The sequence below is a fragment of the Mauremys mutica genome, chromosome 7 (genome assembly GCF_020497125.1).
Source record: "Mauremys mutica isolate MM-2020 ecotype Southern chromosome 7, ASM2049712v1, whole genome shotgun sequence".
NCBI classification, from domain to species: domain Eukaryota; kingdom Metazoa; phylum Chordata; order Testudines; family Geoemydidae; genus Mauremys; species Mauremys mutica.
Window position 1 is genome coordinate 61,466,145 of NC_059078.1, and position 16,636 is coordinate 61,482,780.

The following is a 16,636-nucleotide window of genomic DNA, read 5'->3' on the forward strand; positions in this document are numbered from 1 at the left end:
GATGGTTGGCAACCTTAAAAATAACACTTGTTTTTAAACTCAGGTCTGTTTGGCCACGGCATGGACCCAGCAGAGGAGCTCCCGAAGCAGCAGGGGGATTTCCTGGACGAGACGGGGCAGAAGCCAGGACCTGACAATGATGTGGAAGCCCCGGCGCAGCCCGAGGCCAGTGGGGAGGGGCAGCACCAATGCCCCACTCTCCAGTGGGAGACCCTAGCCAAGCAGTTTCTGGAGTACGAGCAGGCGTCTCCTTATCTCATCCCAGAAGAGCAGCAGAGGAGGCTTCTGGGCTTCCTTCCCCTCTTCCTAAAGGTTTGCTCTTCTGCTATCTTAGGGGCTTGGCTAGAGGCTTTACCCCTAATTCTCTGTTGCCCTGCACCTAGCATGGTCATCATTTACACTGTAGGTGGGCGTATGCCTTGTATGCCATGAGGTCTGTTCTGTAGTTCCCTCATGGGGTGCTTTTGTCCTTCAGCCACCCTTCTAACAGCCCCTGCAGTGTGTGTGATTACACTGGGGAGCTGTGCTTTGTGGGACTGGGCAAATGGAAGCAAAGGATCTGCCAGTGGATGGGCACGTTTCAAAGCGGGGTTGGGACTGGTGTGGCGTGGGAAGGGTTAGACCAGTGGTGCCCCTTGTTAAGAAGGGATGCGGATCAGGTCTGGATACAGGTTAGGCTGGGATGGGCAAACTGTTTGGTTTATGCAACCTGATGGATAGAGAGCACAGAGTAAATGATGTCCAGATCGAATTCTTGATATAATAATACTTAGCTCTTACACAGCCCTGTTCATTGGTAGATCTCCAGGCCCTTTACAAAGGAAGCAAAGGGTACACTTCTACATGAAAGCCAGTTAACTGTAACAATCATGCTGTTGATGGTCCATGTGCCTGTTGCAATATGTACTTTGTGCTCTGAGCCATTTTACAGAAGGGGAAACTGAGGTACAGAGAGGTGATGTGACTTGCCCAGGGTCACCCAGGAGGCCATTGGCAGAAATAGGAATAGACCCTGGATCTCCTGAATCCCAATCAAGTGCTCTAACCATTAGGACGTACTGCCACTTCCTACAGACACTTTCCCCCAGTGCTCCCATTTGCATGAGGCTTCAGGATAAAACCCAGTGAGTGCTGCTTCCAGAGGAGCTACACTCACCATCTTCCACATCCCCTGCTGTTGATTGAAACCTGGAGTGCTGCTTTTGTTTGAGAAGGGACAAATATGCAGCCAGAGTGGTGAAAGGAGCTCTGCTCTTACAGCAGTAGGCATGGCAATAGAATCTAGTGGGATGGATAGAAAATTTGTTCCTAGTTTCAAATATGTTATGGCTGCATAAAGGATGCTGTGGCTTCAAACTCAATCTAGCTGCAAATCTCAGCATGTAACAGTCACTCTTCTCCTGAAGATCCAAGTAGCAATGGGCCAGAACATTTTAGATCCAGAATTCAGACACCTCCTCCCACAATGACATTTTTCTGCAAAAGTTTCTTGGTTTTGATGACACCCTGTTTTGGGGGCAAGTTTTTGCTATTCATGGTGTGTGATTGATTAGTCACCAAAGTCACTGTTTCTGCTCCCCAACTAGTCAAGGCAATCTTTCTCAACAGGAGGGTGGGGAGGCAGGCAGGAGCTGTAGGTCTGGACTGTTCATAGCTTTTGCATAACTGCACAGATTGCTGTATGCAAATTGCCCCCCGGGGGCCAAATGGCTCCAAAGGAGTTGGGAAAAGGCAGGGAGTGGGAGCATAGTGCACCATGTATGCTGGGAGGCACATAATCAATTACACCTGGCAAGGGACATAAAAGGCAATAAAAAGAGGTTCTTTTAATACATTGGGAGCAAGAGAAAAGGAAGGAAAGTGTAGTTCCCCTACTTAGTGGGGAAGGAGAGCTAATAACTTATGACATCAAGAAGGCTGTGGGGTTAGTGCCTATTATGTTTGTCTTCACTAAAAAGTTGAATGGTGACAGCTACTCAGAAGTAATCTATCTTCAATAACTCCAGGAGGATGGGTGAGGTCATAGAGGACTAGAGAAGGGCAAACATAATGCCTGTCTTTAAAAAGAGGACATGGGAATTATAGACCAATCAACCTACCTTTGATACCTGGAAAGATACTGGGACAAATTATTAAACAATCTGGGGGATAAGGTTATAAGGAATAGCCAGCATGGATTTGCTAAGAAAAAATTGTACTAAACCAACCTAACTTCCTGTTTGATGGGGTTACTGGCCTAGTGGATGGGGGGAAGCAGAAGATGTGATGTATCTTCATTTCTTATTAAGGCTTTTGATACAATCCCACATGACATTCTCAGGGAAATGTGGTCTAGATGAAATTGCTATAAGGTGGGTGCACAGCTGATTGAGAGACCATATTCAAACAGTAGTGATCAATGGTTTACTGTCAGACTGGGAGGGTGTATGTAATGGGGTCCCTCCAGGGGTCGGTCCTGGGTCCGGTATTAAATAGTTTTGTTAATCCATTTGGATAATGGAGTTGGGAGTATGTTTATAAAATTTGCCGATGACACCAAGCTGGAGGGGTTGCAAGCACTTTGGAGGACAGGATTGAAATTCAAAACCACCTTGACAAATTAGAGAATTGGTCTGAAATCAACAAGATGAAATTCAATAAAGACAAGTGCAAAGTACTTCACTTAGGAAGGAAAAATCAAATGCACAACTACAAAACGGGGAATAACTGCCTAGGTGGCAGTACTGCTGAAAAGGAGCTGGAGCTTCTAGTGCATCAAAAATGAAATGTGAGTCAACAAGGTGATGCAGCTGCGAAAAAGGCTAATATCACTCTGGGATGTATTAACTAACAGGAGTGCTGTATGTAAGACACAGGAGGTAATTGTCCTGTTTCACTCAGCATTGGTGAGGTCCCCACTGGAGTGCTGTGTCCAGTTCTGGGTGTCACCTTTTAGGAAAGATGTGGACAAATTGGAGAGTCCAGAGGAGAGCGACACAAATGATAGAAGGTTTAGAAAACCTAATATGGAGAGAGAGGTCAAAAAAATTGGCTGTATTTAGTCCTAAGAAAAGAAGACGGCTGGGGGGACCTGACAAGTTTTCAAACATGTTAAGGGCTGTTATAAAGATGGTGATCAATGGTTCTCCTTGTCCACTGAAGTTAGGCCAACAAGTAATGGGCTTAATCTGCAGCAAGGGAGTTTTAGGTCAGATATTAGAAAGTTTTTCCTAACTCTAAGAGTAGTTGAGCTCTGGAACAGGCTTCTAAGGAAATTGTGGAATCCCCATGATTGGGGATTAAGAACAGGCTGGACAAACACTTGTAAGGGATGGTCCAGGTTTATTTGGCCCTGCCTCTGCGAAGGGGCCTGGACTTGATGACTTTTTGGGTCCCTTCCAGCTCTGCATTGCTCTGATTCTGTGCTCTGGGAAGGACTGTGAAATCCACACCTAAGCTCCCCCACCTCCACGTCTGGCCATCCCCTAACTCAGGCCTGTGCCTGTCAGGTACAACATGGCCCACGACAGATAATAAATAACATCCTTTGCAGTCCATGTTTTCAGAGCAATAGTCGCTTGTGATAAAATCCATGACTCTTTTGGGTTTGGCCGGTATTTCACCAGTAAAACGGCCGCCGTCTGAACTCTCAGGAGCAGTGAATGATCTGCCCCAATGAATGAATGAGCAAACATTTTGTGTTCATCCATCACTCCTTTTTTGTACTGCTTAACCAGCCACCGGCCCTTCCGGTCCTAAGCGTTTTAAACCTGAGGCTTCCCCCACTGTGCCTGTGTGTAGCACAAAGGCCTGTTTAATGTTCTATCGGGTGAAAAGCAAAAGCCTCACTCAGCTGCCACTTTCTCCTTCCCCTGGGGATTTGTTCGCATACAAGTGTGACTGTCCCAGGTTCAGGAACCTGCCCTCCTCTTACCTACAACAGACTTTGTATGTGTAGGGGGGGAAACCCTTACCCCTCTGAGTCAATGGAAAAATTCTGACTGACTTCAAGGGGACCAGCATTTCAGCCTTGACCTTTAAAAGACACTCTGCTTTGACTCAGGTGCTTATCAGCTTGGCTGGTTTCTGATGGCAGGGCCCATGTGCTTTTTAAACACATTAGAGCAGGGGTGGCCAACGTGAGTCTGAGAAGGAGCCAGACTTTACCAATGTATGTTGTCAAAGAGGCACGGTAATATGTAAGCAGCCCCCACATCAGCTCCCCTACCCTGCTCCCAGCACCTCCCACCCACTGGCAGCCCCACCAATCAGGGCCTCCCCCTCCCTCCCTGCACCTCCCGATTAGCTGTTTTGTGGCATGCAGGAGGGTCTGGGGGGGAGGGGTAGGAGCAAGGGCACTGCAGGCTCAGGGAAGGGGTGGAATGGGGACAGGGCCTGTGGCAGAGCCAGGAGTTGAGCAGTGAGCACTCCCCAGCACATTGGAAAGTTGGCGCCTGTAGCTCCAGCCCTGGAGTCGGTGTCTATACAAGGAAACGCATATTAACTTTTGAAGAGCCGCATGTGGCTTCAGAGCCACAGGTTGGCCACCGCTGCATTAGAGACTGTGCCGTGCCATGCCACTCCCCGTCCCCATGCGTTACCTGGAATGGTGCAGCAGTGACACACAACCCCTGCAGAGGGCACAACCTCGCCCTGAGTGTCTGTTCTCCCTTCGCTAGTAGCGCTTCTCTCCGGGTTCCCCCTTTGCGCTCCGACTGGACTAGGGGATGCCCACTCCTTAGGTAGGCTTGGCCAGCCACAACTCCCAGTCGGTATCTGGCCTAGGCTGGCACACACCCAGGAATCCAGGCTTGTTAAGGGAAGGAGAAACTATCTCTGTTGGAAGGGAAAGGAATCAGAAGTGAAGCTGCTTTGGCTTTGTTGCCCTAGCCCCTGAGCTAGCTAGATTAGCGCTTGCATGGGTACGTCTACACTGGCTGCAATTGCACCTCATGGCTGCAGTGTAGACATACCCCTAGAGGCAGGCTGGTGAGGCAGCAGAGTGGAGAGGACAGGGAGAGGTGGCTGCTCTTCTCTAGACGACAAGGGCCCAATCCTGCCCAGGCACCTTCATCACCCTGTCCCCTGCAAGGACGAGGAGGCTCTGTTGCTTCATGAGACTCCTCGTGGTAGTAAATTTAGGGGATTAGGCGCTAAGAGCTGGTTGCACAACCCCTGCTCTCAGGGACTGGGGACTGGTTTGGCCCTGGCACGAGTTAGGGCATCCCTGACCTCTGGAATGGCCCCTCTGGGCTACCGTAAGGGTGTAGAAATCCCTGGGGTGCATGTCCAGCCATTCAGCCTCCTGGCTCGATCCACCCCTGCCGCCTCCAGCCCCATCCCTATCCCAGAATGCTGGCAGCGCAGAGCTGGTGGAGCTGGCTCTAGGAATGGACCAAGGATATTCCCTAGGGGAGGTTGTGGGGCACTTGCTTATCCTCTGGCTCTAGTGCACCAGCCTAGCTGGCAATAAGGGGCCACGGGGCAGTTGCAATCTGGCCCCTGGTCAGCAAGTGTAATTCCTCGTGGGCTCTGTGTGGAGCGGAGTCCTGATTCTTCCACCTGTGGAAGTGAAATTGTTCTGTAAAACTCCCTCACGCGTCTCTCTAGGCCATCCCAGGACGGTTTAGGCAGTGTTTCAGCAGTGGTGAAAAAGAGCGTTTTCCAGCACTTCCATGCAAAGTTGGATTTGTCTCAAGGAAATTTTGAAATCCAGAATTTTAAACCTTGAGGGTTTCACCCAAGATGGACTCACTTCCATGTGAAAAAACGGTTACTCCAAACTGATGCTATTTTGGAGCAAAACATTGCAAGTTTCTTGTGACTGATAGGGAGGAAAAACACAAAGTAGCAATGAAACATGAAAGCTTCAGACACCAAACAATCAGAGCAATGTAGGCCTGGAAGGAACCCCAAAAAGTATCAAGTTGCCAATATTTCACACAGCCTTATTCAGCAGTTCACAGCCCAATCAATCAACACAAAATAAACTGGAGTGAGCCAGTAGTGACTATATATAGTAGCTTCAGAAAATCTTCTTTGCTATACAGTATTACTTCTATGGAAGGGATATGTTTTGGAGTGAAACGTTCAAAGGATTGCGGATGTTAGCCATCTAGCTTGCTGTTGCAGAAGTTCTTTTGAAAGTACACCCAAAGCTAGAAATCTAAGGATTTAGAGCTATTCAGAAAGGCAGGAAGTCATGTTTATTTTTGATCTACCACTATGACGAAAAAAATAATTTTTAGCACATCTAGAAGAAAAAGTTTCTCTTCCCCCATGATGCATGCTCAGAACTGCAGAGACAGTCACATTTTTAAACAAGGTCTCCTTGGCCATATTCACACCCCTTGTGCGTTTGCTTTCCACAGACATCCTAGTATGACTGCTGGGGGAAAGTTAATTCCCAGAACTCACTCCTGCCCAATGATAGTGAACTTTACATTCCTAAGGACCTTGAATGGCTACGCTGCAATCCAGAGAGGGAGCTGTGAACTCCTTGGGGCCATAGGTTCATTACAATGTTTTCAGTGAAGGGTTTTCCCAGTTCCCTGGGACGAATCAGCAGAACTTTGGACAGTGTGAGCATTCTGGGCCAGATGACCCAGGACTCTGCAGATTTGCATCACAGAGAATCGAACCCTTTAACGTTGAAGAGAATCAGGATTTTTACCTTTTTCTCCTTTCTTGTGAAATCCTCCCTCCCTCCCTGGCCTGTACTTAGGGACCAAAATCCCAGCTCAGTTTGTGTATGGTGTAAGGCTTTCAGCCACGGGAGGTGGCTAGGGGGCTTGTAAGCCTCAGTTCCTCATTCTAATTAAGATGACTGCCCTTTGCAGTACCTTCCTCCCACTCTTTGTCTTTTTCTTCCTCTATGCATCACTCCATGGCCATTACACGTTTGGAACCTTTGCACTTAAGTAGTGTTTTGGTTCTATTTCCCATGGCTGTAGGCAGGAGGAGGGAACAGGTGCTCCACAGGCAGAGCACAGGGGCTCCATGAATCATCCGGGCCTACGGTCTCATGGGGTTAGTGGGAACACATTGTGCATGTGACTCACATCCAAGCCAGGGCAGGGCAGCGCGACCCCTACAGCTTCTCCTGTGGCTCTTCATGCTACTGAGAGCGTTGGAGTTATTGATTTATTATACGATTGGCTGTTGATCCAGGAATGGAATGGATAAGACAGAGTCTGTCTGGGCAAAAATCACACTGGGAAAGAAAGCTACTAGAGCCTCCCCTGAGATAGTGCTTGGGGTGTGCTACTGACCACCGGGATCTGATTTGGATATGGATAGAGACCTCTTTAATGTTTTTAATGAAGTAAACACTAATGGGAATTGTGTGATCATGGGAGACTTTAACTTCCCAGATATAGACTGGAGGACAAGTGCTAGTAACAATAATAGGGCTCAGATTTTTCTGGATGTGATAGCTGATGGATTTCTTCACCAAGTAGTTGAAGAACCAACAAGAGGGGATGCCATTTTAGATTTGGTTTTGGTGAGTAGTGAGGACCTCATAGAAGAAATGGTTGTAGGGGACAACCTTGGTTTGAGTGATCATGAGCTAATTCAGTTCAAACTAGATGGAAGGATAAAGAAAAATAGATCTGGGACTAGGGTTTTTGACTTCAAAAGGGCTAACTTTAAAGAATTAAGGAAATTAGTTAGGGAAGTGGATTGGACTGAAGAACTTGTGGATCTAAAGGCGGAGGAGGCCTGGGATTACTTCAAGTCAAAGTTGCAGAAACTATCAGAAGCCTGCATCCCAAGAACGGGGAAAAAAAACCATAGGCAGGAGTTGTAGACCAAGCTGGATGAGCAAGCATCTCAGAGAGGTGATTAAGAAAAAGCAGAAAGCCTACAAGGAATGGAAGATGGGTGGGATTAGCAAGGAAAGCTACCTTATTGAGGTCAGAACATGTAGGGATGAAGTGAGAAAGGCTAAAAGCCATGTAGAGTTGGACCTTGCAAAGGGAATTAAAACCAATAGTAAAAGGTTCTATAGCCATATAAATAAGAAGAAAACAAAGAAAGAAGAAGTGGGACCGCTAAACACTGAGGATGGAATGGAGGTTAAGGATAACCTAGGCATGGCCCAATATCTAAATAAATACTTTGCCTCAGTCTTTAATAAGGCTAATGAGGAGCTTAGGGATAATGGACGGATGACAAATGGGAATGGGGATATGGAGGTAGATATTACCACATCTGAGGTAGAAACCAAACTCGAACAGCTTAATGGGACAAAATCGGAGGGCCCAGATAATCTTCATCCAAGAATATTAAAGGAACTGGCACATGAAATTGCAAGCCTATTAGCAAGAATTTTTAATGAATCGGTAAACTCAGGGGTTGTACCATATGACTGGAGAATTGCTAACATAGTTCCTATTTTTAAGAAAGGGAAAAAAAGTGATCCGAGTAACTATAGGCCTGTTAGTTTGACATCTGTAGTATGTAAGGTCTTGGAAAAAATTTTGAAGGAGAAAGTAGTTAAGGACATTGAGGTCAATGGTAACTGGGACAAATTACAACATGGTTTTACAAAAGGTAGATCGTGCCAAACCAACCTGATCTCCTTCTTTGAGAAGGTAACAGATTATTTAGACAAAGGAAATGCAGTAGATCTAATTTACCTCGATTTCAGTAAGGCATTTGACATGGTTCCACATGGGGAATTATTAGTTAAATTGGAAAAGATGGGGATCAATATGAAAATTGAAAGGTGGATAAGGAACTGGTTAAAGGGGAGACTACAACGGGTCGTACTGAAGGGTGAACTGTCAGGCTGGAAGGAGGTTACTAGTGGAGTTCCTCAGGGATTAGTTTTGGGAGCAATCTTATTTAACCTTTTTATTACTGACCTTGGCACAAAAAGCGGGAATGTGCTAATAAAGTTTGCGGATGACACAAAGCTGGGAGGTATTGCTGACACAGAGAAGGACCGGGATATCATACAGGTAGATCTGGATGACCTTGTAAACTGGAGTAATAGTAACAGGATGAAATTCAATAGTGAAAAGTGCAAGGTCATGCATTTAGGGATTAATAAGAAGAATTTTAGTTATAAACTGGGGACACATCAGTTGGAAGTAACAGAGGAGGAGAAGGACCTCGGAGTATTGGTTGATCACAGGATGACTATGAGCCGCCATTGTGATGTGGCCGTTAAAAAAGCTAATGCAGTTTTAGGATGCAACAGGCGAGGTATTTCCAGCAAAGATAAGGAGGTGTTAGTACCGTTATACAAGGCACTGGTGAGACCTCATCTGGAATACTGTGTGCAGTTCTGGTCTCCCATGTTTAAGAAGGATGAATTCAAACTGGAACAGGTTCAGAGACGGGCTACTAGGATGATCCGAGGAATGGAAAACCTGTCTTATGAAAGGAGACTCAAAGAGCTTGGCTTGTTTAGCCTAACCAATAGAAGGTTGAGGGGGGATATACTTGCTCTTTATAAATATATCAGAGGGATTAATATCAGGGAGGGAGAGGAATTATTTAAGCTTAGTACCAATGTGGACACAAGAACAAATGGGTATAAACTGGACACTAGGAAGTTTAGACTTAAAATTAGACGAAGGTTTCTAACCATTAGAGGAGTGAAGTTCTGGAACAGCCTTCCAAGGGGAGTAGTGGGGGCAAAAGACATATCTGGCTTTAAGACTAAGCTTGATAAGTTTATGGAAGGGATGGTATGATGGGATAGCCTAATTTTGGCAATTAATTTTGGCAATTGATCTTTGATTATCAGCAGGTAAGTATGCCCAGTGGTCTGTGATGGGATGTTAGATGGGATGGGATCTGAGTTACTGCAGATAATTCTTTCCTAGGTGCTGGCGGGTAAGTCTTGCCCACATGCTCAGGGTTTAACTGATCACCATATTTGGGGTCAGGAAGGAATTTTCCTCCGGGGCAGATTGGCAGAGGCCCTGGAGGTTTTTCGCCTTCCTCTGCAGCATGGGGCATGGGTCACTTGCTGGAGGAGTCTCTGCAGCTTGAGGTCTTCAAACCACAATTTGAAGACTTCAATAACTCAGACATAGGTTAGGGGTTTGTTATAGAAGTGGATGGGTAAGATTCTGTGGCCTGCTTTGTGCAGGAGGTCAGACTAGATGATCATAATGGTCCCTTCTGACCTTAAAGTCTATGAGTCTAAGATCTCCTATCCTGCACTCCAGCACTGGGCAGGAGCTGATGCTCCAGAGAAACATTAAGTCCTCCCCAATGGAAGTGTGACAAGGTCTATGACCCTGCATAGGAAACCAAGGCTCTTCTGTTGAGCTACCTTGTTAGTAGAGTTAGAACCCTGTGTAAAACTGCCGAGTGCATTTTGTTGACTCACTGAGGCAGGTGCAGCATGTTTGTGCTAGCAAGACAGGAGAGCTGGGTATGGCAAATGCTACAGAGACCGGGAGGTGCCATAGGAAAGAAACCTGAGGAATAGCCAGGGTTGGCGAGAGAGCTCAGGCTGAGGTTTGTTATATGAGTTACCAGTAAAGGAAGGGAGTCGGTTTGACCTTCAAGTCTGGGAACAAGTTGGGCATGACACCTGCTCACCACGGGGTCTGGGGAGACAGAATATCCAGAGTTGGGAGAGTGGCCAATGTTTAGCCATTGAATCCAACTCCTCTCTTGGAGTGCACATTGGGAGTGAAGTGGCCTTTCAGCAAGGTTTTTGCACTAGCACTGTTACGATGAAGCTTTGATTGTACCATTGCTGGAACTGCACAGCTCTGTGACCTGGGCCCTGTTCTGTTAGCGGCTAGTGAGTCTTCTCCTAAGTGGTAGGGGCTTGTGCTTTTAGAGCAGGAAGATCAGAGATCTATTCGTGTTGTCACCCTGAAGTGGCAAGGGTATGCACCATGGAGACAACCATTACATCTCAGTAAGTGCTCCCATGGATTTCTTGCAGTTCCATTTGCCCTGCTGAATGATCCCCGCCACTATGCAAGGTAGTGGTGGGGCAGTATATGACCAAATATCTACAGCACAGGTTCTCAGTTACAAGAACATTATTTTAAGTTGGCTTGACACTTATATACACACACACACACCTCTACTCTGATATAATGCGACCTGATATAACACAAATTTGGATATAATGCGGTAAAGCAGTGCTCCGGGGGGGAAGGGCTGCCCACTCTGGCGAATCAAAGCAAGTTCGATATAACACGGTTTTACCTATAACACGGTAAGATTTTTTTTTGGCTCCCGAGGACAGAGTTATATCAGCGTAGAGGTGTATAAATATTATTGATTGGGTTAAAAACTGAATTGGTAGGGGCACAATGCAATCACACTCTGCTCATTTGTAACAAGAATGTACACAGTCAGGACAACTTATAATGAACTTAGATACAGAGGAATTTCTCTTCCAGTGAAGCAGAAGGAGAAGCCTGGATGGTCTCCCTGCATTGCCTTCTGCACATTTCACTTGCAGGTATGCTGAAGCTCTGTGCTCAGGGAGCTTCTGTTCTGTGAAAACAATGGCTTTGCAGTCAGTGGGTTACACTGCAGATAAAGACCGGATCCTAGGAAACAGAGACAGATTGCCATACTCTTGCTCATATTGCATAGGGGCTTGCAGTTTGCGATGTCTGCTCCTGACTGGGTAGGAATTGCAAATGTCTTGGTATTTTTGTTACCTTGTCTCCTTCACTTGTTTGGCTCATGCAGCCCTTTAGTCTTATCTTTTAGACTGTTAGTTCTTTGGGGGCATGCACCATGTACAGCTAGCACAATGGGGCCCCAACCTGGCTGTTGGTCACTATTGCAATTGAAATGTTAAATAATAAGTCGGGGTTGGGGTACTATGCATTGTGGGTGAAAGTAGCACCGTCTGCTCCAGAGCCATTGGTTTGGTGCAAAGGCTTTAGTCCAGATTGTTTTTGACGCTTTGGAGAAGAAACAGTTTTATAAGTCCCAGTTAGGAAACCTGTTATGTGGATAAAAATGGTTAATGATCTACTCGGTCAGCGCAATGGAAAACCATCCATTAAGCAGCCATTTAGAATGGGTAAAATGAATAAAATGGCACTTCTTCCACTCCACAATTTGACGAAAAAAAGATTTAATAATAATACCTGGTATCCTTCTCTCCATTGTACAGTTAGGAAAATTGCCCACCGTGACCCAGCAGGCCTGGAAATAGAACCCGAGTCCTACTCCAGTGCTCTCTTCACTAAGCCACACTATCTAACAAGCAGATCAGGGAATGGGAGATCAAGGCTTCTGGATTTTGTTGCCAGCTGTGCCACTAACTCACTGTCCAGCCTTGGGCAGGTCATGTATTCTCGGTGGTGTCTTCTCCTCGCCAGTCCCCGCATCTGTAATTGTGAGACAATACCCTGGCTCAGAGATGCTTGTGATGCTTTGTGGAGTGGTTGCAGACCCTGGGCTGTAAGTGTCTGTTGTCATTATTTCAACACTTCAGAAATGAACTATTTCCTTTAGTCGGATTTAAGTTGTACCAAAGAATCAGTTTGTCAGCTGAGTGAAATAAGGCCCTATGCTCAACTCGATGGCGTTTCTCTGTCGGTCTGTCTAATGTGAAAACTGCATCCGATCAATTCCAAAATTCCAGGGAACGTTCTAGAGCAGGGGTCGGCAACCTATGGCACGTGTGCCACCTTTGGCACGCGAGCCAATTTTGCCTGGCATGTGGCTGCCAGCCAGGGTCTCGGCCACTGGCCCCACTCAGACCGCTGCCGGCTGAGTGAACGGAACCCCAGGCTGGCAGAGGCTGAGCAGAGCTGGCGGCCGGGACCTCAGACTGGCAGCAGGCGCACCCCCCCCCCCGGCTCCCCTCTCACCGTGCTCGGGTTCTGCGGCTCCTGGGAGTGTGAGCCACTGGGGCGCGGGGCCCTGAGCCTGCTGTGGGAGGGGCAGCGGCTTACACTCTTGGGAGCCGCAGAGCCCGAGCACAGCGAGAGGGGAGCTGGGGGGCGCACAGGGCCGCATGCATCCGCTGCAGGAGCCCCCCGGGGGGGTGGGAACTGGGCCACAGCCTGGGCAGGCGCGTTCCCCGGCTCCCCCCTTATCATGCTCGGGTTCTGCAGCTCCCGGAAGTGTGAGCTGCCACCGCCGCTGCCCTTCCCGCAGCTCCCCCCCCTCCCGCTGCCTCAGCACTCCACGTGGGTCATGGGGCATGGGAGTCCCAGGGGTCTGTCTGGGGGCGAGGCTGTGGATAAAGGTTGGGGCAGTCACGGGACAGGTAGGGGGTAGGGTCCTAGGGGGGCAGTTAGGGTGGGGGAGTCTCAGGAGGGGGCAGTTGGGGGACAAGGAGCAGGGAGGCTTAGGTAGGGGGTGGGGTTCTGGGGGGCAGTTAGGGGCAGGGGTCCCAGGAGGGGGCAGTCAGGGGAGCAAGTGGGGGTTGGGGGTTCTGATGGGGGCGGGAAGTGGGAGGAAGTGGATGGGGGTGGAGCTAGGGCAGGGTTCTCCCCTCTTTTTTGATTGTTGAAATATGGTAACCCTAGGGGAGGGGTGAGCGGGGGGGGGGGGCGCATGGGGTCTGGCACCTGCATACATCCGCCACAGCCTGGGCAGGAGAGGGGGTGCAGCTGCTCCCCACTAGCGGTGCTGCTGCCTTTGCAGGGCTGCTGCCCCCCTGCACTGCATCGACTCCTCCGTGGCTGGGGCTTGCTGCTGCCCCAAGTGGGATGCTCTGGCTCTCTGGTGCCTCCAGAAGGCAGCTCCTCCCTGCCAAGCTACTGCAGTGGCCCAAGCCCGGCAAAGCCAGTGAGTAGACTCGGGGTGGGGGCCACCTGGGTGGGGTGGGGAGGGCTTGTGGGGGGGGGCTGTGTACCGTTCAGGGGGTGGGGAGGGGGGAACCTGGTCTGGGGAGTAGCACCTGGGCATGGCTGGCCCCTGGGGTCTATAAAGGCTCATTGGGATTTGCCCCTCAATGAACTGATGTGCAAGGGGTGGGGGTGCAAGGTGGAAGTTTTGCCTAGGGTGCAGATATACTTGCACCGGCCCTGCCCCAGGGGGTGCATGCACCCCAGATTAAGAACCACTGCACTAAACTGATAAGATCTGCATTTTAATTTAATTTTAAATGAAGCTTCTTAAACATTTTTAAAAACTTGTTTATTTTACATACAATAGTTTATAGACTTATAGAGAGAGACCTTCTAAAAACATTAAAATGTATTACTGGCACGCGAAACCTTAAATCAGAGTGAATAAATGAAGACTCGGCACACCACTGCTGAAAGGTTGTCGACCCCTGTTCTAGAGAGACAAGGTGGGTGAGGTAATATCTTTTATTGGACCAACTTCTGTTGGTGAGAGAGACAAGCTTTTGAGCTACACAGGGGCTCTTCTTCCTGTGTGGGAAAGGTATCACAGCTAAGTACAAGATCAAACAGATAGTTTTAGCATAAGTAGTTAGCACCTATTCTAAGGCAGTGGCATGCAAAGGGGGGGGTGCAAGAGGTTCTCTGTGGGGGGCACAAAGAAACTTTAATATCACTTTTCACAGCAGACTTACTAGCGCCACCTTGCCACCCTTATTTCTGTGATGCTGCTGGTGGCGGCACTGCCTTCAGAACCAGGTGGCTGGAGAGCGGTGACTGCTGGCTGGGGCAATGTTCTTTGCAGAGCAGGATTTAAAACATATTCCCACACAGGGCTCTACAGCAATGCACAAATTTTGGTGCCATAAAAAGTGCCAAGCAAAGACTCTAGGGATAGTCAGTATCGAGTGCATGGTTATTGTACGGATTCCTAAAGGTTAGTTTGATCTTTTTCAAACAAAATGGATAAGTTGGTTGTGGATGGTAATAGTAAATGCTGCAGTGTTTCTGATTCCTCATCAGATACTAACGTTACTCCAATAAAAGTTTTAAAAAAAAAAACCCAACAACCCACTGATATGGAGGGTAATGCAGCTGAACTTGTATGTGAACCTTCAACAAGTGTTAGCACTAGTAAGTCTGCTGTGAAAAGTTATATCAAAGAACATTTAAGTTTTAACTTAAGAAAATATCAAGATAAATATATAAAACTGGGATTCTCATGGACTCTTGTCAATCATGAGCAATGACAGCTATGTGTTCTGCATTCTGAGGTATTAGCAAATGACAGCATGAAACTGTCAAAGCACAGATGATACATTATGATTGTAACGCTTCTGCCAGGTGGAGCCGGCAGCAGCCAGGGCTGGGTTCAATATCTAAGGGTTCCTCTTTAACAATACAACACAGAACAGGCTCAAGCCCCCACCCAGTAACCTGGGAAAATTACACACCTCCCCGGGCGCCTCTGAGAGGCAATACTTCCCCACTCGTAAGCACAGTGTCTGAATGTAGAAAAGTCACCAGACATTAATTAGGGAAAATGCCACAAGCAGGATTCATAAACATAAACCTGTGAGCAGAACACTCGCCCCCACAGTGCGTGGGGCAGAGTCTTCTGCCTCATGTTCTTGAGTTCTACAACTAAAAGTTCCTTTACTGTGCCTCTCTCAGCTCCCTCACCAGACCCCACTCACAGTGGTTGTCCTTGGTCAGTGAGGACCCAGAGTTCAGAGGTGCAGCTGTGTGAGTTCACCTCCCACCTGGGGAAGAAGGCACCTTGCTTGCTCTGCCATTAAGCACTTGCTCTGGCTGGCTGCCCCGCCAGCTGTGGTTCCTTTCTGCCGGCTGCCCTGCCAGCCACCGAGCCGCTCGTCATCTCACCAGCACTGTTCCACTCATTGGTCACCTTCTGCCACCTGTGTCTCTGCTGGGACCTCTGCAGGTCAGTCCCTTGAGGTTCCACCCAGCTCTTAGTGATTTTTAGCTCTTAGATGGGGCAGAGACACTGTCCTACCACAAGTGATTGTCAGCTCTTTTAATCACTTAAAATAACAAAGACTTCTGACAGAGCCCATATAGCTCTATTGTTGAGCAATAGGGAGGAACAGGTTAAACCAGATGTGAGACTCTTAGGGAGAGTCCACATCTCCTGGTTGGGACAGCTCTCCCCACACAGAATTTCAACTTGACCGCAAGCAGACTGATTAAGTTGTTTCCAAACACCTGAAAAATCTCCCTTGAGTTATCGGAGAAGTTTCATGGATTGCTAGCAGAGGATGTGGATTGGATTAGAAACCCTTTTTGCACAGGTTTTGCAGCTACACATCTCCCTCTTGCTGAACAAGAAATGGAGTCAGAGTTGTCAAGTGATCACACCCAGTCGATGGAATGCAAAGGAAAAGCGCTGAGAAGCTTTTGGCTCTCTGTGAAAAAGGAATATCCAGGACTCTCCGCAATTGCCATGGAAGTGCTCTTGCCATTCACGTCCACATACCTATGTGAGAGTCCCTTTGCCAAGCTGGTGGCAATCAAGCCCAAACAGGGCTCACGACTGCAGGTGGATAATGATCTCAGAGTGGATGTTATTGTCTCAGAAATGCAGGCCCATCTTTTTCACTGAAGAAGGAACAGTTAATATGAGTGATTACTTTTTTTTTAATTTGAAATTTTTTAAACATACATTTGCAGTTTGTGATACTTTTCTGTTTATTACTTCCTAATAACCTTTACCTACTCTTATAAATTTAGTAATAAAAATACATTTTTCGTTCCTTCCACCAACTTGCAAAAAACCAGTTTCATATTACAGGTAGTGGAGGGGAGTCGTGACAAATGCTGTGAATGGTAAG

General features: G+C 47.7%; 1 protein-coding gene across 3 annotated transcripts in view; it reads left to right on the forward strand.

Moving 5' to 3' along the window:
- WDFY4 (WDFY family member 4) overlaps window positions 1-16,636 on the forward strand; it is a 285,705-nt gene that overhangs the window by 44,459 nt on the left and 224,610 nt on the right. For all 3 annotated transcript variants that reach the window (XM_045025801.1, XM_045025800.1, XM_045025802.1), the window contains one exon: window positions 44-312. In XM_045025801.1, coding sequence (XP_044881736.1) covers window positions 61-312 — 252 coding nt within the window. In that variant the 5' untranslated portion in view covers window positions 44-60. The remainder of the gene's footprint in view (window positions 1-43; window positions 313-16,636) is intronic.